We start from the raw sequence: 23,402 nt of genomic DNA on the forward strand, positions 1-23,402 counted from the left end.
TGTGCATACATTAATCTGGTGTAGTACAGAGAATTCCTTTACAAATTGTCTCCCTTATAACAACTAGAAAAGGTGTGTGGTTTGATTCTTAACATGAGTCCAGTAAGTTCTGGAAGGGTCTCAGACGCTCCGTGTCCCACGAGCCTCATAGAACCGAGGCTTAGGGACAAAAAAGCAGGAGGCCAAAGACAAAGTTCGGTTCCTGGCTGTCTTAACCAACTTTGAGGGAGATGAAATTGGTTAAGCTCTAGGAACATATGGCAGAATTCCTGGGACATGACTGAATGGTACATGGGTGAACGGGGCTTATAAATCAGCTTTGTGTGTGTTTCCTGTTATACTGGTTCTGTTGTGCACTTTTGTCGAGTTAAAGATATGCCTTCCAAATATTTTTCTATGTTAAATCTAAAGACAAAGATCAAGTTTTTCCCTAAATCTGCAATGAATTCTGTTGTTACTGAAATGATGCAGGAAATGAATCTGTTTTGCTCTCGCTTTAGCAAAATGACTCCATATTAACCAATGAGTGAGCAAGAATTAGTAAGGGCTAGAATAACATCAAGCTTCATACTGGAAGGATGACCACTCTGGAAATTTTCAGTGGTCAAGTCATTACTCTGTGATGTTTTCTCTCCTAATTTTAAAAAGGAAAACATGTTCGCCCACCTTTTAGAAAATTTCCAGTATGTCGTTAATAATCTTGTCTTTTACGCCATAAAATACATTCGTACCTCATTAGTCTTTGTTCCCACGACTTTCTGGAATCACTCGTTTTAAATCTTAGCTTTAAAAGTCATCCTTTTTCATTATGTTTATTTCTTCGTTGTGAAGCTTAGCAGTGTTGCAAAACCAGTAATTCAATTGCTTGTTCCTCTAAACCGTTTATGGAGCTAATCAAGTTAAGGAGACAGTGAATGAGCAACGGTTGTGGAGTTTATCATGGCTCCAGTCCAGCTGTCTCTTCCAGGAGAAGCAGCATGAAGTTGGCTTTAGTTACACTCAAAAAATATGACTGGTTACTATCCCACAAATTTTGTAGGACTGTCTACTTGGAATGATATTGTGCATGATGATCCTATTATACCATGCCTGTCAAGGGGAGCGTTTCATCTTTTCTTAATTTGTGCCATATGACCTATGCACCCCTAAAATCCAGGCATGCAGGGGTTTTAAAAGTGCATTTTTCAGAATTCGATACCAGGCTTCACAAATTTGAATAGAGATATTTGATCATCAAGACGTTTAGTCATTGAAACAGGTACATTTTCACGGACAGCATAAAATGCACATCTTGAACTGCAGCCTGAGAAACTCATCTGTCAGCCAGCTTTCGTCCACCACAGCTGAGAGTCATGTTTCACCACAAACTCAGCGCACACTGATCTTTGTGCACGAGAGGCCTAATGTTGGTCCTGTAGGTGTTGGCATGGCTTGTGATTTTTTTATTTTAATGGATACGTGAGATCCCCCGGGCTGCAGCCAGGGCAGAGGAAAGACACGAGGTGCATAGCAGCAACGCTGCCAAGAGTGTTGCAGGAAATGACTTTGAGTGCTGCCAAAATATATGGGCAAGATTAAGTTGTCGCCATGCCATCAGGGCGACATCGCTACTTCTCTGATGACCAATGCACACAGGGGTGCCAGGTCACAGTGCGTAGGCGTGTCCAAGCACCAGTGAGGACTCAGATATGCTGATGCCTTTCCACAATTTTGGTTATTACTCCTCTAAAAGTTGAAACAAACTGCAAAGGTGTAATATTCATCAATATCATAAACTTTCACAGAGCTAACATTTTTATGTCCAATAGTAAAACATGTCTGCATGGTGGAATCATAAATTTGCTGGTACATTTGGGATTTTGGAAGCTGTGAGTCTTGTCTGCCAATAGTAAGGTTGGTTAAATAAAGCCTTACTATTAGTCTAATAATAAGATTAGACTAATAGTAATCTTACTATTAAGATTGCCTAATCTAATAGCAAGACTTGAAACTTAAAGTAAAATTATATTGTAAATTTTATAGTAAATATATTGTAAATGTGTATATAATTATATGTATATGTGTGTGTGTGTGTGTGTGTGTGTGTGTGTGTGTGTGTGTGTGTGTGTGCGTGTGTGTGTGTGTGTGTGTATGTGCGTGCGTGTGTGTGGGGTGGTGTGTGTGTGTGTGTGTGTGTGGGGGGGGGGGGTGTGTGTGTGTGTGTGTGTGTGTGTGCGTGTGTGTGTGTGGTGTGTGTGTGTGTGTGTGTGTGTGTGTATGTGCGTGCGTGTGTGTGTGGGGGTGTGTGTGTGTGTATGTTTTACTGTGTGATCACTGTAATAAACAAGTGCTTTGAGGGGCTAAGCTGAAGTTCTCAAATACTGCAAACTTTAGTGCAGATACTTTAAACTGCGATGCCACAAACGGCCAGTAGGAGTCTTATTCAAGAGATTCCCTATCAATGTTTTCACTAAATTGTCCTCTCATTGTATCTGCATTTGTTAATATTTTCATAACTAAAAACCTCTTACTCTATTTCTACGACGGCACATCATTTGCTCTTCTCACTTTGCTTGCTCGACAGATACTTGGGGAAAAAGTGTCATGTGTTTAACGTGTGAAGTTTGCAATTTGATATCAGTTTCTTTGCCAATTAAGAGCTGTATTGAATTGCAGTATTTCGTGCTTTCGAATCAGTGCAAATCCCTCGTTTTATAGTCGATAAATGCCTAAATGCAAAAACACGACCAATGGCACCTTAAGCGGTTTAAACAAAAACTTATATTTTAAACTTTCCAATCACTGCGACCATGCAGCAGTACGCACATTCTGGTTTAATTTATTCCCGAGCTTCATTCATGCTCATCCTTTTCTCTTCCCATGTCACGCGACATTTCCAGGGCTCTGTGTGTTGGCTGTAATTGTCCAAACAAAGAGGCCTCGGTCTGAAGTCACATGCCTCATCAGCAGCGGTGATTTCAGCTGCCTGGCCCGCTGCCCTTCTGGTTAATGTAGTCCATTGAGAAAAAAAGAGAGGGAGAGTGGTGTGACTTTACCCCATACAGAACAGAACACAGAACAACAGCCCCTCATGCACCCACCTACTCACGCACACAGACAAACAAACTTTGAGCTTGTGGCTCAGGATGGCACCTCATTAGAGTTGGCACTCTTTGTGGAAGTTTTGGACTCACACACACACCACCTTAGTTCTGTTCTCTCATTGGCCCGGGAAGGAAGTTAGACTTGGACTGAAGCAGTCTGTTTCTGTCCTCGTCCCGCTCCTCTGGGAAACTCAGCTCCCAGGCGGCCAGCGTTGCCATGGCACTAATCCTGACGGACAAAAGATGGGAGTGCCACAGAGCATGATATCGCCGGAGGCCTGCTCATTGGTTGGCACAAGCCCACGCGATGCCGTGATTGGCCGCCGCCGTGTTTATAAACAGATCGGAGCAGATTGGTCAGAGGTCACATCCATCGATCTTAGCGGTGACAAGAAGGAAATCTGACCCTAAAACCTCCGAACTCTAAATGGGGTTTAATCCTTACTTGATACACACACGCACACAAACAGTGGTTCTCTCTCAACTTTGCTGGTCTGGGAGCGTGGAATTAAGTGTATACTGAGAATGAGGGAGGAAGGTGACTAAATAATAGCGTATTTGGTATACAAAGGCCCAGATCAGAACAATAACAAATGCAGTTAGGGCACAGAGTTCAGCGGTTGTCACACCTCCACTCCACACAGTGGTTTTGGATTAATGCTGGATGAAAAGCTTCAGCAGAAGCTCTGTTGTGTATACTCATAATACTCAAACAGCTAAGTCTTAGTGATTTTATTTGTCCTAACCAGAGCAATGCACCATTTGAAACCAAATGACATCAATCATTTCAGACTTCCTTTGCAATAAATCTCTATATTCTTTTACTACAACCTCAAATCAGAAAAATTATTTATAGTTGCATGTTAGAGATTATTGTGTATGTAGCTCCATTCATCTTCCCATAAACTATCTTTATCTACCTAGTCCCTGATCTTGCTGAAAAACCACAATGATGACATTTTCATGTTTTAGAGTTCAGGTTGATACGAAGTCTTAATTTTCTGTCAAAAATCTGATTTTGTACAGATTACTTCACAAACAGGTGAACTCCATTTACAAATTTGGTGACTTCTGAAGGTATTTTATGAATTTTTTTTTTCATGTGTATCAGAGTACAGGTGGTTGAAAACAAAAGCATGCCACACTTTTCAGATTTTCCAAACTCTGTCCTTTTTGACATGAACTTGATTTGAATTGTGTGAATTTCCCTCTTCTTTTGCAACACTTTTCAAAGGCACTTTGAAGATCTGAACAGTAGGCTGCCCAGTTTTGCATGTGAACTCTAAGAAGCCAAACTGATGTAATTAGTACAGAATGCTGAATGACATTAGTAAAAAATATAAAAAATTGAATGAAGGCATTTGTTGGCCTAAAGCTGGTTTGAATGGTTGAGTGTTTGTGGCCTCTGAATTTTCCCCGTACCTCTGTACCGTTTTAAACAGCTTTATCATCCTATCAGCTGATAGGATGAGATGATCTGGTCCTCAGCTCATCTTCATGTCAGCAGTTTTGAGAAATATATATATCTATACATATATATTTAAAATTGATGCAATTGATGCATTAGACCACAGTGCTAACTGAAGATGTCTCCTTCAGCTCAGACGAGTCCAATCAGACTCAGGCCCAGACAGGCTGATGGAATTCATGGATTTGTGTTTTGCCGCTCTCTCTTTCTCTACGGTGGCGTTTTAATTGCTTTCGCAGGAGCACAGACAAATCGTGTTCAGCGACAACGGTTTTCAGAAGTGCTCCAGAGCCCCTGCAGTGATTTCCACAACCCAGCCACGTCAAACACTTCAACTCCACTTCAACCAGGACCATCTTAATTAAACTCAGGCCCAGACAGGCTGGTGGCATTTGTGTATCTTTCATGTGTCATTTTTTTTTTTCTCAGCTTTTGTAAGGTGGCGTTTTAATTATATGTGTGGAAAGGAAAGACAAACTTTGTTCACCAACACTATTTTTCAGAAGAGCCGTTGAACCCCCTGCAGTGATAACCACAACATAGTTATGTCTGCTATGAATTTATACTCTTGCAGAGATATCCAAATCATCGAGACAGGATATATTAAGGTTGATGGAATTTCCCAATTTTGTTCAATTTAGTGAAGAAAAATAAGACAGCTAGATGATTGAACACATTTTTCCCTGAAAGCCTGAACCTCCCTTTTCTGATGTTGACATCCATCATGTATTGAGTCTGACAATTTTTCTGTACTATTTCCAAATGGTGCCCTCAATAACAATGTCACTGATAAGATCCATTTTTAAATAAAAACTGTATTTTATTGCAGAGACTTAGTATCAAATGCATCATAATATACATTTGTCTTTTTTTTTCTTTGAAAACTGACTCTGGGCTTTGGCCTACCTACTGTTTAAAAATGAGAAAACCATATCCCCACAGTAGTACATATGCAAAAAATGATATCTGAAAATTAAGCAAAAAAGGTTTAACAAGCAAAAATCTGGAAAGTGTGGCAAACATTTATAATCAGCTGCCAGGGTATCAGGTTAGTGATTTTGTTGTGGAGAAGCTTTAAGCAGGGTTACAGTTTGAAACAGACACCTATATCCTAAAGATTAATAGAAAATATGTCACTGAACATGACCATGACAGAAGAACATGGTCCATCATGTTGTGAGGAAGCTGGTCAGAGAAAATAGGATTATGGAGGAAGCTAAATATAAGCCAGAAAGAAAACCAGAGTGGAGAATATGTATGAGTGGGTTAGAAGTTCACCTTCCAACAGAATAACATACAGTCACAATGGAAATGGAGGGGGCTGCATATAAATGCACACAAAGTGCCAGACATTTTGAGAAGATCTGAAAAAGTTCCAATACTTTTGGAAGTATGAACATACAACTTTAAAGACTGCAATTTTTTTTTCTTACTTGAGCTTGTAAATTACTTGCAAAAATGATGTTGGGTTCCCATCCTCAGAAAGGTGGTTTACACCAAATGAATAGCCTGTTGTGTGTAAAACTCCATAATACATATGCATTTGAACACAAGATGCTGCACGCCACGCCCGGTTTTTACGCAGCTGGATCAAAACTTTCACACACCCACGAGAACAAGTCGAGAACCCTGTGGCCAAGAGCAGAGCCAGTGAATTTTTGGTGTGTCTGACTTTGGGTCAGAGTTTAATTTGATGTGAGGATTTGGAAAACTGCTTGGTGTTGCGCGAGCGGCTGGACGCCAATGCCTCTCGAGGTCAGCAGTCGTAACATCTTTATTGCTTCTGCTCCACAGAGGAAGTTTCTCCAGCAGCGGCTGGGCGTTGTATACACAAAGCACAGATAGTGTATCAGGTGTCCAACATCAAACTCCCCATTCTTGGAGCTGAATGAGAATATCTGTGATCCATTAGTGGCCCTAAATCCTGACTCTGCACAGCTTTGTTGTGTGGCTTTGTTGCGTTTTTTGTATTGTAGCCATGACAGATTCCGTTTATTACAGCTTCAACAAAATGAGACACATGGAGTTGCATAGTCATATTTTGTACTTTAATGAAAAACTTAACAGCAAAAACTGTATTTATTGCATAAACATATGTAAACTTTAACATTATGACAGAGCAGAGGTGACTTTTGCACAAATGGCATCCTTGACCAGCTCTTCCTTCTTCATTTTACGTTTTTTTTTTTTTTTTTTCACAAAGTAAAAGAAAAAAAACCCAAAAACAAATAAAACAGTTTTCTTTAAAATCTACAATCGCCTTAAAATAATTGACTCCAGGTTAGGATTGTGTATATAGAGCAGTTTGTTTTCGTTCTTGTCTAAAGTGGTTTTTATGTAAAAACAAAAAGCATTGACTTGTTTTTGTCTTTTCACAAATAAATTAACTGTTTGTTCAATAATTATCTGAAGGATTTACAGCTCTAGGTTTTTGTTGTTTTTTTTTTTAGATTTTGAACAAGAGGTTCTAAATAGTGCAAAAATAGTAATTCAAAACAGAATCAAAATCCATAAATCAGATCCTGGATTGTACTGGACATGTAAGCAACAAGAGAAAACTTATATGGGTACAGCTGGCAATTTCCTTTTTCTTGGCACTGTTGTGCTGCCCTCAAATTAAATGACAACCAGATTTTACAGAATTGACATTGAAATCTTTTAAGCTTTTATCCAAATACTCTAAGTGTGCTTTATCATGCTAAAATGCTAAATGTATTCCTCAGACTTGTGTTTTACCATTCTGTAGCCTGAACGGTCGGTAAAAGAATGTGTGGACATTTAACACTGCAAAGCGAGTGAACAAGCAAAGTCGTTTTTCTCGAAGCAACTGAAAACCTCTTCAACTCTTACTGCTTCTGAACTGGCTTTTGTTCTGCTGGAGCCACTGCAAGGCTCCATTAGATTACAGCGAGCCTCGTCCAAACCTTCCCTTTCACCAGGGCGACCAACCTCAACGTGATGGTGTAGCACTTCATCACCCGTCTCAAACGACTGTGCTAATCACTGCGGTCCCCTTCTAGACAGGCCTTTATTTAACAACAGTGGTGTTTCCCTGCTGAGGCAGGTACTGTGGTGAGAAAGGGGAAAGGCCAGGAGAAAGAGAGGGTAAGAAAAAGAAAAGGAAACAATAGTAAAGGATCAGGTGAGGAGGTGGAGCTGGCAGGGTTGTAGCTCAGTAAACTGGTCCAGACCAGTGTCAGAATAAGCTAGAAATGCTCAATGCAACATTGTAGGTCTGACCTTTTTGTTTCAGCTTTATGAATATTTCAGGGGACCCACTGCGTTACTGCAGCTCAACAGCGCCACCCGGTGACAAGAAAAGCACATATCACTCAAATTCTCCCTGGAGTTTAAAATGACATAATATATTAACACTGAAGTCCTTCACCATTTTGACAAAACATTGCAAAAACTTCTTTGAAAAATAAACATTAATTACATTCAACAAAAAAGGTATAGGTAAAAGATTAATTCAGTCATTAAAATGTAAAATATGGCTGTTTACCTGTGGATATAAAAGTAATGCATAATTGCAACAAAAAGTAAACTTCCAGTCACAGATCCTCTGCCATATTGGTAAATGTAAAAGTCTTGGTTTCTTTGTCTCATTGATAAACACTGGTCATTTCATTAAAGATACAGAAGGTGCAATATAAAATCTTTCCCTTGTAGGGTGAAAATATTTACTTTTGTGCTCATCCAGCTCTTTGGCAAGTTGTAGAAGTTGCAACAAAGCTGTAGTTGTAAAATGTGCAAGTAGCCAACACAGAGTTCCAAAGTTTTTGGCTTGGTTTGTTACAAATATCACTTGGTCCTTTGGAAAGTTTCTCAAACAGGATGTGTTCTGTCTATGCTGCTCGAGTGCAAACAATAAGTCAAATATTAAAAAAAAAATTCCTGAGTTTTTTTTGTTTCTTATAAACAAGCCCCTGAAAACTGACATTTGATGCACAGAAAGCAGTAAGGATGTTGGATTGATGTTTGAACAGGGGAACTGTTAGTGGGACTCTCTGGGACAGATAATAGTCAGATCTGAAAACCAAGTCGAATCACTTTTGATAACTACAGGCGTCTTTGTTTCTAAGGTGCTCCTCAAAAGAACCCATGGAGTTATGAATGTTTCATGGCGCTCTCCATTGGACTAAAGCTGTCAGGTAGACTGTCGTCTAAGGAGCCATACGACTGTTGAGGTCTAGGTTCCTTTGTGGTGGTGGCCGGTGATTGCGTATCAAGCACTCTTGGAAGATAAACCTGCAGATGTGCAGATAAGGACAGAGGGTTATCATTTATGGCATCTACCATAATCTGAAAAAAATTGAGTAACAAACTTTGATCTCCACAGAAGAAAGCATAGTCCAAACGAGAGCACAGATGCCGTCTTTCACTCACGATTGACAATTTTGTCTGCGTTTACATCAGAAACCAACCTCAAAATGTTTTAAAAATGGCTGCAATTAATTATATAATATTAAATCTTGATACAATTTTCACAGTTGTTTCACTTTCTGACAACTAAAGTTTGAAAATAAATACATAAAAGCTGTTTTATTGAGAGTTTGGAAATAAAAACTAAATTTAGATGGGGGGGGGGGAACAACAGCAGAGAATTAGATAAACTGGTAAAGACAGTGATGTCCCTGAAGAAGAAAAAAAAAAGCATGGCAATTGTAGATTTTGAAAACATGCTTCAAATTTATTCATAAATAAATTTGAAGCATTTCATTTTATGAATAAATTAAATGAGCCATTCAGAATGAACGAACAAGTTTGTTGATTCTGAGACTCTAAACTTATATTCTGGTTTAATTCAGTTCTAAAGGTGTGAACAGAATGTAAAAATCGTTCTTGTTTGGGGTGTCAATGCTGGTCAATGGTGACTATTACTTATGGTTATTCAGTCAGAAAAAAATGATGTTAAGAAATAATGGTAATTTGGTTACAATTGTAGTTATTGTAACCAAATTACAGTAACTACAATTTTAAAAATTCCAATAAAATGATATAACCAAAAGTCACTTTTTTTTTTCAAAGTTGACACTTCACACTTTTAAAATGATCAGAAAGTTGATGATCGCATCTGTACTAATCCATAACTTCCTGCCAGCCTTTGGTATAAATATAACTTTACACAAAGAGCCATTACCTTTAGTCAGTCTTCAAAATAGGAAAGGCAAGATGTCATACTATTTAGGTCCAGAAATTACTGCAAACAATAGTTATTTGCCTAAAGTTGCCCATTTGTACAGTCAGAGCCATAATTAGAAAGCTTAGAGTTTTTTTCTTGCTGCCATGCAAAACGAAGACATAAACTTTAAGGCTCATTGTTAAAGAACTGCAAAATGTTTTGCATTTAAGGTTTTCATACATTTTAGCCAAAAATGTGGCAAATCTGCTAATTTGAACTTTAATACAGTCTCTTCTATGTGTGTATTCTATCGTAAGTCTCCTTGTTTGTTGTACTGTCTCAAAACAGAAATATTTCACACATGATGGTAATGTTAATATGTACCACCAGAAACATGACCAATAGGTTCAGCAAACAAACAGCGAATTTAACTTCAGGTCAACATGAGACATGTTCTCGACATACATGATCTTTGTTCACACTGGAATTTGTCATTTTGAAAGAACAGTCACAAGTACACCACCTTAGTATTTTCTTCCACTCCCTCTACTGTGTCCTGGTCCTCCTCTTTGACCTGAAAAAGAAAACAAACAAGTTGAATGCTCAGCGTGAAGGATGACGTCACAGCAATGGTGCGCTCACACGCAGAGGTGGGGGAAGACTCACCATGTAGTTATGAGGACTTAGGTACTTAAAGTGGCCGAAGCAGGTGAAGCCCAAACAGATGAAGACAGTGAAACACAGGACAACTAAGGTGAACAGGGATGTAGCCGTTTTGAAACCTGAAAGACAGTACAGAATGGTTTTAAACGCACTACTAATGTCGACTCCCAAGAACACAAAACAAGCAGGGTAAAAAAACCCAAATGAAAACAAAAAACCGGGTAAATCATGACGTAGTACTGAGTTATTTGCCCAAGACAGGTGTGTGTGTTGCTAATAGCTGCTTGAAGCAGACAATCCTTTGATTAATCTTAACAAAAACAGCTAAATATCTGCCTGCAAACACATGTGACACTGGCAGTAAATCATTCATTAATTATTGGAGATAGTTCTTCTCAGCAAAAGAGGAGGATATCACAATAAATTACAGTGTAATTTTTCTTCCAGCTAGACAGGTGGGCTGTCAAAACGAGACATTTTTTAATAAAGTTAAGTGATATGTTGCGCAACACAGAGGTATGCATGCAAACTCATTTCAACTGTCTGAACATTTTTTTTCTTTATTGTAGTAATTGGGATTTCCTGATCTTTAAAATGAGAAGCATGTTCTCCTCTCCGAGGCACGTTAAAGGCATTATTTTTATGAAGAAGTTAAAATATTAACCTTCAATAATTTGAGATTTTTACAACCTTGAACTTTGAGGTTTAAGGTTCAGTCGGCGCCTTAGGAGCTTTTAACAGAGGCTGTTCATACCTGATTGTTATTCAACAAACTAAAAACCTCAAACACGCTCACACTGCCACTACACTGAACCGGCTTTTCACACTTAAGAGACATGCAGCTCTGGAACACAATGTTTGATCTGCAAGGGAACAAGGACATTACGCATTGTTTACATATCTTTAACATAACTTAGAGTTCCCAGGGAGGATTGCTTATTGTGAACTTTGACTGCAGGGGGACATGTTATCGGAGCTTCATTTTTCTCATTTTAGGATTTCACCTTAAAATGTCAACACTTGAGCGTAAAAACCTTTTAAGGTTTAAAGGACACAAAATCACAAAACGTACTGACTACTCAAAATTTATGTTATCAAGATGTCCAACTTTTAAATCTTTTTTTAAGGGTAGAGTGCCTTACAAAAATATTCACAGAAATCTCAAATGAGGCTTTTTTTTTTAATCTGAAAACTGACTAGGATTTATATTTTAAGTCTCTTAGCTCTAAGACATCAAAAATAAAACTATGTCAGGAACCCAATGTATTAATAAATTGACTCTAAAGATTAGCTTGAATAGAGTAAATGAACCTATCAAAACCTGGCCATCCACCTAAAAGTGGAGCATTTATAAAAGAAGCAGCCAAGAGACCCATTGTTACTCTGCGGGCCTGCTGAGATACACAGCTTAGATGGGAGAATTAAACAATTGGTCATGAACTCAACAAATTTGGTTGAAAAAGAAAGATAATAATGTTGAAAACAAATCTAAAGAAGTCTCAATTGCAGATTGCCAAAAGTAATTGAAGGGTAGGAAGATGCTTTAGATGTCAAATTTGACCAAAGCAGAACGTTTGGCACAACATGCAAAATGTTGTGTCACAGAAAAACTAACTTCAAGTCTTAGCAGACAATCCCTAGTGTGAAACATTGTGGTGGTATTATGCTGTAGGAAAACTTCCCTGCTGCAGGGGCTGAAAACTCTGTTCAAGATGATGGAACTGTGGACATAGCTAAATGTTGGACAAAACTGGAAGAAAATCTTTTAAAAGATGCATTACTTAACTGAGAAAGTTGATCTTCCAGCTGAACAATGACACTGAATGTGTAGCCTGAGCTATAATTTAATGCTTTAGACCAAAGAGTATTTATTTGTTAACTTAGCCCAGTCAAAGACAAGGCCGAAAACCTGCGATGAATCTGTGGAAAGACTTGAAAATTCATGTCAACAGATGCTCTCCATTCAATCTGACTGAGCCTAAGTTATTTGATAAGAACAACGGGCAACATTTCAGTTTGTAGATGTGAAAAATAGGTGGAGACATGTCTTATCTCTAATTTGAGCAAATTTGTTTGTTCTATTGACTCGGTAGCGCTCAAAACCAATACAAAGAATGTATGCCTCACTTTCCAGGTTTAAAACTACAAAAAACTAACTTTTCCTTCAACTTTGTGTTGGTCTGTAAAGAAAATCTGCCCCTTTCTCACCACAGTACCTGCTCTCAGGACAGAGAAGAAGTAAAGCCATATGAGGCAGATGATTGGTGCTGCCAAAGCTTGATCGACAGCTCCGAGGTGGACACTGCGGTCGAGGCGAGTAGGAAGGTAGGCGAAGAACAAGTTGTGTCTGTCTACTAGGTGCTTGAGCAGCATGTAAAGGAGACCTAATGAAATCAAACAAAAAGTCGCATATCACCAAAACACTCATGTTACTTGGCGTCAATCAGATTAAGCATAAAACGGGATTCGGATTATTTACCAAATGGCACAATGATGGGGCAAATGATGCTGTAAGCCATAATGACCGTAAACACACAAAGAGTCCAGCCGTACATGGCTCCATATTCAAACTCATAAGCTTGGTGCTGAGAAGAAAGAAAAAAATATATAAAAATTTACTTCTAAATGAAGCAGTAAGTATATTCATATAAAACAGAGGACAACATTTCTAGTACAAGAAAAAATGTATTAAAAAATGTATTAAAGACACTTTTGTTAAAGTTTAAAAATGAAAGATATTTATTGTTTTATTTATTTTGAGACAAAAAGAGTAAAAATGCATATTATATTCCTTGTTGGGTAAAAGAGGAATGAAATAAATACATGTATATACACATATATGCACAAATATACAAAAAAATGTGTTTACGTTATGGACAAGAAATTGTCTAAGTTATCCAGGTTATTTTTATAAAATATTACTGTATTTACACATAAGCAAGAAAACAATTTAGCCTGAAAATGAGATGGGAAAAGATTAACTTATTTAGTCCTACTCGCTATTTATACATAAACCACGTGGTTGTCACTGTAATCTGAGATTTAAGTTGTTAATTTCTAATTATGAGGAATTTACCTACATTCTGCAGAGCTAAAACCAGTTACACACAACATGTAAGATATGCAATATGTTATGATATAAATGAAATATACTATACTTGTATCACAATACATTGTGATACCTATACAAAATGCTGATTTACATACGCATATGTACAAGAACGGCTAATAAAATATGAAGAAAAGCATAAAATGTCATTACCTGTTTGACGTATTTTCTTTCTGCAGCAGAACGAGCAAGCATCAAACGTATGGTGTAAAGCAGTAACCCTGGCAACCGCAATAACTCCATCCCAGAGCCCACCAGGCCGGCCGCGATCACATAGTTCACGAAAAACGCACCTTGATCCGGTAAAAAGACGCACCTTGAGGATTATTTAAAAAAACCAAAAAAAAAGGTCATCAACACCTTGGAAGATATGATGAATATCATCTTGTGGGACAGTGGAACAAAACTGGAAACATTTATCCACACAATGATTGCTTGAGTCAGATATTCTTTAATACAATTAAAGAATATAATTATTCAATCATATTCTAATTAAAGACTATAACTGAATTTAGAGAACCAATAAAAAAAATACTCACTCAAATCTTGTTTTTCCGTCATTTAGAAACGTTTTATCAAACAGCCAACGGAAAAACCAGGCAAGACTAAAAATACAAAAAACAAACAAACAAAGTTACTTGAAACAATAAAAAAAACTTCACTTGGTAAGTGATATTCTGCTTGATCAGAATTACCTGGTGAGTCCTAATGAGGGAAGAATAAGTACCATGAAGAGCAGGAAGAAGTACAACTTTCGCATCATGCTCAGCTGCTCACTGGACCTGGGACCCAGATGACAGAAAAATAAAAATATGTATTTGCCATAAAAACCTATTCTATGCACTCACTACCACAGTGTAACGTGTTTGTAATACATGCTCCAGTGTGCCTCTCCCAGAGTGGAGTAGTAGACTATCGTAGGCAACAATGCAGAAAAAGACCAAAGCAGAAGAGTCGGGAAGAACTGGCTGATGATGGGGCTCTAGATGGAGAAAAACAAAAAAAAGCAACATGAAGATTAAAACCCTCTCCCAAAACAAAACTATGATAGCTTAATGTTCTTTGAGTCACCAGAACTCACATTGAGACTGTATATTGGATTCGTCACGTTGAACTTATCTATGACGTTAATGATGATGGTGGGAGTCGTCAGGAAGGTGAGCAGGATAAACAGGAAGAGGTTTATTCCCAGCCAGCGGATGACCCAGTAGAAACCATGCACTGAAAGGTTCTCCCTGGTGGTCATGGAAAGCAAAACAGAGATGTTACACTAAGAAAACAAAACCCATCAGATGTTGTGTGTAAGCAAGATATGAGGAAGAGAGAGAAAATTGAAAATGTTCAAAACAACATGTATTTATAAAACCCCATTAACAATGAATAAATTGGTAAATAAACACAATTTAAAGGCAATATAAAAATTGCTTCAAATTGTTTTAACACACAGTTAGGATGTGCAGGGAGAACGCAGTGTGCAGTGCTGATGCTTCTCATCTTACCAGTAAACACTTTTGGGATGTGGAGCAAAGCTGACCCGCCACTTGTGCACATTCAGATCTCTGCTGAGAGAAGAAGGCTGAAGCTCCCTCCCACAGCAGCACTCTGGCCATCCACACTTGATGGCATTGAAGTCTTTTAGGATGCTACAGTGAATAACATAGCAGTTAGTGATGGATGATACCTGATCCTGCTGGTGGTACAGAGTCTTATCTTACAAACTCATCCAGTGATCATATAGCTGAGATTTGCAATACCAGAAGAATTTATATTAACTGCAAAAAACTGTTCCTAAATACTATTGTAATTAGGCACATTTGTGCATATGAAAGGAATCACTGTACCATTATTTCATAGACAAATCTTGACAGAAATATTTCCATTGACTGCTCCACAAATGCAGTATAGTTTTGTAAAGGCTTTTAGCTCTGATCAGTCATTCTGTGAAGGCCAGCTGTGTTTACCTAACTCTGATCCTTGAGGTTCTCTGCCCTGTATGTCTTAGATGTTTTCCTGCTTTAACACAACTGAGTCAGACGACTGTAGCTCAGGAAAAGCCTGTTAATCAGTCATCAGTTGAAGTCAGGTGTGCTGAAGCAGGCAAACATCTAAAACACGCAGGGTAGTGTGCCTCAAGGACAAGGGTTGGAAAAACACGAGACGAGTCACTGATGAAAAATATTAAAGAAGGGTTAGTTTATAAAATATCTTGAGCTCTGAACATCTCACAAAGTGCTGTTCATCCACTGAAAATATCACGTAGAGCAGCATGCTAAAACTACTAAGTAATCATGGTCCACTTAAGCTGGGAGGTACAGAGAATCTGTTGCTAGGACATGTCATAGTTATAAACTCCAAGGGAAAAAAAGCAAATGTCGAAAGAAAACTATTACAGCTCCCACTTCTCCCATTCTAATTTAGCCACGAGTCCTGTAGGGGACATAAAGAACCTCTGGAAGAAGGCTGATTGGATGAGATCAATCATCATCCTGCAGGATGTATTTCTATAGCAGTGAAAAGGAAGCTGGTCAGAGTTGGAATGAGAAATAGACCTAAAGCCAAGTCAATCCTGAAAGAAGTTCAGATTGAGATGGAAGTTCACTGGTAGTATAATGTACTTAAACATACACCCAGAGTTTCAGTGGTGTACAATGTCCTTAAAACATATTCACATCTTAAAATATAATTGAGAATATCTGGAAAAACCTGAAAAGTTGCTGTTCACAGATGCACAGATCAAAGATTTTCTGTTGGCAGATGTGCAACCCTGGTAGAAAAACTCTAAACAACTTGCAGCTTAATTGTATTGAAAAGTTGGTCTATTCAAAGTTTTGATAAATACAAATGTACATCATGTTTTTCATACTGTATAAATCATGCATAATTTGCCTTCAGCTTCAGTTGTGCGCTGTTTCTAACTCTCAAACTGATTTCAAGTTTGTGGATGTAGCATATCACAAAACCTTTTCATACTAACTTGTATGAACAAGTTAGATATTGCAAACACTGAATGAAGAACGGATACTCACTGCTTTGCCATAGCCTCGTTCTGCAATGTGACGAAAGCGACACCCAGAGGCTGCCGTGGTACTTCTTCTGCATGTTGTCTCATTTCCTCCAGCAGCAGCTTTTCTTTATGTCTGTAATACTCTATGGCATCAACCTGGGAGAAAATAGACACAAAATTGAAGTAAGACAATTTTTCCTTTTATTTAACTTTTCCCTTTTTAGCCACAATATATAGGTTTTGCTTTTGTAACCAATTTTCTTTCTACAGATCTCTTAAAATCAAATTACCTTGGAATCCCCGGTGATTTATTTATTCAAGGAATAGAAAAGTCATGTATTTTTGTAGTACGTAGCTATTACACTGTAACATAGCTCATGCATTGTTGCAATTTTAGAAACTAATGTGTCCATTCTCTGAAATCTACTTTTTTAAATGGAAAAATCAGACAATGTGTGAGGCGTAAACTGTCTGTGAGGAAAATAGTGTGCGCCTATGATAGTTAGGCAGGACACTAACTATAGATTTTAAAGTGTGACTGAGAGTGAAATATCTGTGAAAACTTTGTCCTGACACCTGCCTGCTTTCTGCCTTGAACAGAAATCTTTTTCTCAGCAAGTTGTAATCTCTCCTTACCTCAGAAGACCCTGTATCATCATCCATGCTGCTGGCCTCTGGTCTAATGACTCCTCCCTGACTTTGCTCTTTCTACTGTGACAATGAAGATTTCTTCTAAATATGTAGACCGCAACAGTGAACACAACTTCTGCACAAAAAGAAGATTGGGCTCATTCCTGGCATCAATTAAATGATAAGGAGTTGGACACAGGCAGAGGAGGTAGAGAGGTCAGAAATGTACTCAAGTAAGAATAGGGTTACTTCAACACATTTTTAAATTTGTTGAAGAAAAACATTTTGAAAATGTCCAGGATCTGAATAAATGTGGAAAAAAACTAACTATTTTTCTACTTTCCTTTTCATTATACTTCCTTACTGATTAAGTAAAATGGGTCATTTGACTGTAATTTAAAACGGCGTTGTTTTTAAAGAAGCATGCCTTGATTGAGATTTAGGTCTTGGGGCAATACCTGATCTTAACCCATTTTGATCAGGTATTGTGTAAATTTAAAAATCCCTGTGACATAAAGAACGCCTGGATTAAAGGATTCATCTCACCCTTTCACAGCTGGCGCAGCAGCAGAAATGGCCACATACACGAGGGGTGATCAGCTCTCGCACTCCCGTTTTGTCCAGGATACGCTCGTAATACCGCAGGTTTTTCCCAGCTCGAACCCTGCGTTGCAATAAGAAAAACATAAACACAGACAAAGGGATACTCACTTAAAAGTAAAGCTAAGCTAACATTTATGCTTAACTACTTTGCATGAAGACTGTGCTTGAAATATTTTTAATTTCTTATGCTTTTTTCTAACTGCCTTTAAAAACAACATAGAAACAGAGCCACACCCTTTTGACTCACTGTGTTGTTTAAGCATGTAGTTTCATCTCTAGCAGTCACAGAGCAGTAAATTTTAATATTCCACTCATGATGGAAATAATAACTTGTCCTTCATATGAAATAAACTGTGTTGCATTAGAATGCAAATTCCCGAGGTTTACATCAAACGATGAGAATACCGTGGAGACATGACGACATCTTTCAGCCGTCATTTCAAATACAATACTCTGTATTAATGAATAAAATTACAGTCTAGAGTATTAAAAGCACAGAAAAGAAAATCAGCTATCTCTAAGATCTTACCTTTCCTTATCAAGGTACATGAGTTTGGCCACGTTGTAGCCCAATGTCACTGCACACACCTGGCAAGAAGGATATGCCTCCCTAAGGACAAATACAACAGCAGATGAGCAACTAGTGATATGGTTGCTTCAAAACAAAAAGTCAAGTCAAAGTCATTTTACGTACGTGAAGTGAGTTTTTACTTGCTCATCTGTTGCTCTTTTAGGTATTGAACACACAAACAGGGTGTTTCTGGCCTGCAGAAAAGGAGATGAAAGGTAAATTATATATTAAAAAAAAAATAATCACAAATTGTTTTATGTAACTATTAAATAATAGACTCACTCTTTCTCTGCGCATGCCTTTCATTTTTGACGTGTGTAATCGCAGCATCACTACCGTCAGGGACAGGTAGACAACCGCAAACACAGTATGAAGCCATAAGAAGTTGTTTCTAGTGTAACAAATGGCAAGTACCATAAAGATTTATGATAGCAGCACTGCATGCTAATTACCAGAGCACATTAACTTTTAAATCATACTTACTGAATGGAAAGATTTCCAATAGTTGTCCTTCCAAAACTCTGGGGATCATTTCCTAGAAGAATTAAGTTATATTATTATTTTGTCACGCAACACAATACAAATATTTTGAGCGTGTGAACATCTTTATCCAATTATACAAGAACATTTTGTTTTTTCCCTTACGTGTGCATTTCATTTATTATCCGATGGTATTTTGTGTTGCTAACTACCGTATTTTGTTTTACTGAAAATGTTGAAAAATCGCCCATATTGCTGTGGACGTGGCTGGGACGTGTTCTCAGCCACAGTTTATTTTCTGTTCTCTTTTAGGTGTGATGTGCACCTTACATGCGGATGTGCCGGCTTCCTTTATTTTATGCCTTTGCCCTTGGCCTTTAAAGCCAACCTAGTTCCATTTTGTACCCAGTCAAACTTTATAAAAGTTTATTTCTCTTTGTGTTTAAACATTTTCTGAAGGTCTAAGAGAAGATTAGGATACATAAACATGAAACTGTTCAAACCTCACTTATAAGTTACCTGCATATTACTTTCTGGAGCTCATATTACATATTACATGTTGTTATCAATCCATGTTAATCAGAGGAAATTTGACAGATTATAATCACTGATAAAACCAAAAATGCTAAAAGCAGCTTTCTGCAGATTGTTATTATTTATTGGATACAAACGCCCATTTTCTTTAATAAACAGAGCAAAAGTAAGCTATTAAAAATTGTCTTAAATCATTTATTATGAACTGAAGCATGACTGACGGCTCATTTTTATGCATACTTCTTCTGTACATGTTATTATGTTTTATTTCTTCCTGTTTTTCTGTTCTGCTTTGTTGTGGTAAGTCTGTTAGTGTTCAGCATATGAACTCTGTCAGATGGGATGCAATTCTAGGCGTTAGACCTACTGAAGAGGTTTCCAGACATATTCACAGGCAGAATGATTGCCAGGGAGGTGACAGTGAGGACCACTAGCAGGATTATCAAATGTCGCTGGAAGGAGAGGTAGTGAACAGCATCCATGCCACATTTCTCTTTAATTTTTTCCTCACTGAAACACAAACACAAGATAATCAGCAACATGCAATAAAAAAAGTTTAAGTTAAATAAAGAGACGGAAAAAAATTAACAAAGCTCAGTAACACTCACTCCATTCTGACGATGTATGGTAGCCAAGAGCAGAATTTCTGCACAGGAACAGAAATACTGTATTACAAAGAATACTAAAAGTGGCAGCATTTTGAGATTATTATTATTATTATTTTTTTTTTTTTTTATGATGATGCTGCATACCGACTCATAATCAGGGTCCTCCACGTTGGACGTAGTGGACGACATTCGTCCATAACGACGATGTCTTGATTCATTAAACCTGTCACACAAAGGTTTCCTGGTAAAAATGCTGTTTTATCCTAAAACCACAATTTATTTTAACCTAGCTTTTTAGATTCTTGTCAATATATTTGCCAAACCATCTCATTTTAACAGCTGAAAAAAAAAAAATGCACGTCAAGGTATCAACCAACCCTTCATTATCTGACACCAGAGCTAAACGACCGTAGTCCCAGAACTTCTTTCTGATAATTGAGAAGAGCAGCAGCAGAACCTGGTGGTATAAAAACAATAGCAAATTTAGGGTGAGTATGACGTCCTTGTAGAAAACAAGACAGAGACATCAACTCATTGGAAGAACAGAAGAAAAAAAAGAAATTTGTACCGAGTTTACTGAATGGTGTTATACAGAACAAGTCCTGATGAATGAACATTTCTTAACTTAAGCTTTTCAATGCTAAGCAATTTCAGCTACATAAGAGGCAGGTCAACAGAAACATACAATGAAAACGCAGAAGTCAAGCAGCAGGACAACTGGCACTCCTCCAAAGTCGAGTCCTGAGAGAACAGTGGTCTGGTTGGAGCTGAAGCAGCTTATAGGAGTTGTAGAATTAGAGATCTCCATAGGCCACAAAGCAGACATCACTGCAGTGAGGCCAGCTGTTGATCTGTGGAGAATCACAGAAATGCACTTTCAAACATAACCTGACCATGTCCAATAAGGCAGAGAATAAGAAAAACTATTATACTTGGTGTACCATCCAAATTAACTAAAAGAAAAAAACTAAGAATATTTTAATTATGTGGTGCATTATATCTTTCTTTAAACACTTTAGGAAGTTACTAACTAATTAATACCTTACTGTCAGAGCAACAATCAACTTTGTGCAAAAAACAGCAGTTTTACAATGTTGAGCAACTTGATAAACGGTTTTGTGTTTTTCATTGCTTGGCTTGTTTCATAGCAGCACAACTTTTTATAAGTCTTTTGCTTGCAGTCAGAGCTACCTTCCAAGCTACCACCTAGAGTTACTCATTTTTGGTTATTTCATTTTGGCCAGTCATTATCATTGCGTTCCAGAAAAGAGATGAATCACAAATTCATCTCTACATAATATTATTCTTATGGTTTAAAGTAAGAGCTGAAGTGACTGGCGTTTTCTCTGGCTGTGGTTAAGGTGGCTGAAACTAGGCTCAGTTGCCCTTGCTCATAGCTAAGACAAATTAAGCTGTTTGGAAATACTTCCAGACATGAAAAAAGAAAACCCATCATGGTGTTGAAACTCAAGGAGCACCACCCATTACATTTTGCAATTAGTTGGTAAGCTACATCTCTGTGTAAGCAACTAACTTCAGGCTCTGGAAGAGCAAATAGAAACACTTGGCTAAGACCAACTTGTTACTCAGTGTAAATCCATAGGGGGTAGAATATTGATTTTGAAAACAGCAAGCAATTTTAGCAGGCCTTTGAAATGCTCTCCAATAAAATAGTCAATATAGGGAATACATAACATGATAACAGTCCAGACAAATATTGTCTTCTCTAAGCAGTAGCCACGGTATACATTTTTGTTTGCTTTGCATTTTGTTAGATCTGGGGGTTTTTCTGGTCCTCAAGGTGCACTGACCTGCATGTTTGAGATGCTTCCCTGCTTTAACACACCTCATTCAGAAGACTGGAAACCATCCATCAATTGAAGTCAGGTGTGCTGAAGCAGAAAAACATTGAAAGGAAACATCTCGAGGGCCGGCATCCTGCACGTTTTAGTACCAACAATCTTTTCAGCATCAGAGAGTTCTTCCAACAAGCCATCATTTGATCCAGGTGCCTTACACCAGGTTGAGAACTAAAACATGCAGGATGCCGGATGTTGATATTTGGCAGAGATCAGATCAGATACATTTTTTTTGTCTGGTTTATGGGGAGTGTCTGTTTATTTTGAGACACCTGATGTGCAACATCAATTAAGACCTCGGTTTATAAGAGAGTCCAGCTTTAGAGGAGCCTTTGTATGAAGAAAGAGATGAGATGCCGTCAGTGACAGAGGAGTTACAATTCAACTCAAAGCCAGTTTAACTGTACTGGTTCTCCAAGAAATAAAACCACAGACACACACCCTTTCCTGTAAAAATAGACGAAGTCATGAGGAAGCAAACAGGACTTGAGACGCATGGCTAAATGTTCTAGGCTACCGCAAATAATCACTTTAAAAATCTTCATATGGCCGAGTGACGTGTCTCGAACTGTCTCAGCATAAACAGCAACAGTGTGAAGACAAGCAGCTGTTCGGAAGTTTGTCTCGTTTTTTGTTTATTTTATTTATTTATTTATTTTTGACACCTTGACCAAACACAGCTGAACCCCACGTTTTAAGTCGGAATTTAGCAACACTGACCAGACTAATAACCGCTTGACATATTTAGCGCTTTAATACATTAATATGGAGAGACAGTTGCGGAAGTTACCCAGAAACTTTGCGGTACAAAAGAATGCGCTTACCTTCACGAACCGTTTAAAGTAAATTTAGGGCCTCAGCCGCTGATGTAACGAGATTTCCTTATCTGCGAGCGGCTGGGTGAGTGACAGACAAATCTCGCAAACAATCTTGTCCCTAATAAACCCTGTAACTGTGTTTCCTCGTGCCGTAAATAACCAAAAGTATGCGGGACTTCTTCGCCTGCTTCACTTCTCCGCACATGCGCAGAAGCGAGTCTCGTGCTCAGTGGGTCGCCAGTCCGCGAGCCTCTCCCTTCAGGTAGAAAACTTAAACTGCTTGTGAAAAAGCTGGTTGCACAAATTACACTTTTAATGGCCACATCGGCAAGGTAGAAAGTTTTTAAAGGACGATATCGAACCGAGCAGACAATAAAAGCAGCTAAACACAGAAACATATAAATGTGTGTTGATATTTTTATGCATAAGAATATTATAGTCTGTATATTCAAGCATGGATTGAAGTTTTTATTTCAGAATAAACATTTGACTTAGTCATGTTGCTTAGTTTACAACTGATAAAACTCAAATTGTATTTTGATGAGTCTTTTTATATTGTTGAATAATCCATTTAGGATCAGCACAGTTTGAATATGAACGATTGAATTGTTAAATATTGTCCAAATAAGAACACATTGAAACAATTTAGAGCTGAATATCAGCTTGAAAATCACAAGGTAATTTAAGGGGGGTATGATGTAAAATTTATTGACCTTTATATCTTGTTATAATGTTGTTCAGCAGTGCAAATAAGAAGTAGAAACAGGCTTGGTTCTGTTTGGGCCATGAATCCAGCCAAGGTATCAAAGGCAGAAAGCCATTTTAGTCATATTAAAAACCACCTCTA

The 23,402-nt window shown here is 37.9% G+C and overlaps 1 protein-coding gene across 1 annotated transcript; it reads right to left on the reverse strand.

Moving 5' to 3' along the window:
* Positions 1–6,577: 6,577 nt before the first annotated feature.
* tmem63a (transmembrane protein 63A) lies at positions 6,578–22,746 on the reverse strand. The gene is made up of 23 exons (XM_055044631.1): positions 22,562–22,746; positions 20,564–20,729; positions 20,256–20,335; positions 20,023–20,101; positions 19,879–19,916; positions 19,638–19,780; positions 18,740–18,791; positions 18,539–18,647; positions 18,380–18,450; positions 18,215–18,295; positions 17,629–17,746; positions 16,475–16,608; positions 14,948–15,091; positions 14,530–14,683; positions 14,324–14,430; positions 14,144–14,230; positions 13,988–14,053; positions 13,602–13,764; positions 12,819–12,924; positions 12,556–12,723; positions 10,343–10,458; positions 10,200–10,250; positions 6,578–8,802 (listed from the first exon to the last, which is right to left on the reverse strand). The coding sequence occupies exons 2-23, from the start codon at positions 20,702–20,704 to the stop codon at positions 8,662–8,664; spliced, it is 2,349 nt and encodes a 782-aa protein (XP_054900606.1). The 5' UTR covers positions 20,705–20,729; positions 22,562–22,746; the 3' UTR covers positions 6,578–8,661.
* Between the last annotated feature and the right edge of the window lie 656 nt (positions 22,747–23,402).

This window comes from Poeciliopsis prolifica, unplaced genomic scaffold (assembly GCF_027474105.1).
Source record: "Poeciliopsis prolifica strain line A6 unplaced genomic scaffold, Auburn_PproV2 SCAFFOLD020, whole genome shotgun sequence".
NCBI lineage: Eukaryota > Metazoa > Chordata > Actinopteri > Cyprinodontiformes > Poeciliidae > Poeciliopsis > Poeciliopsis prolifica.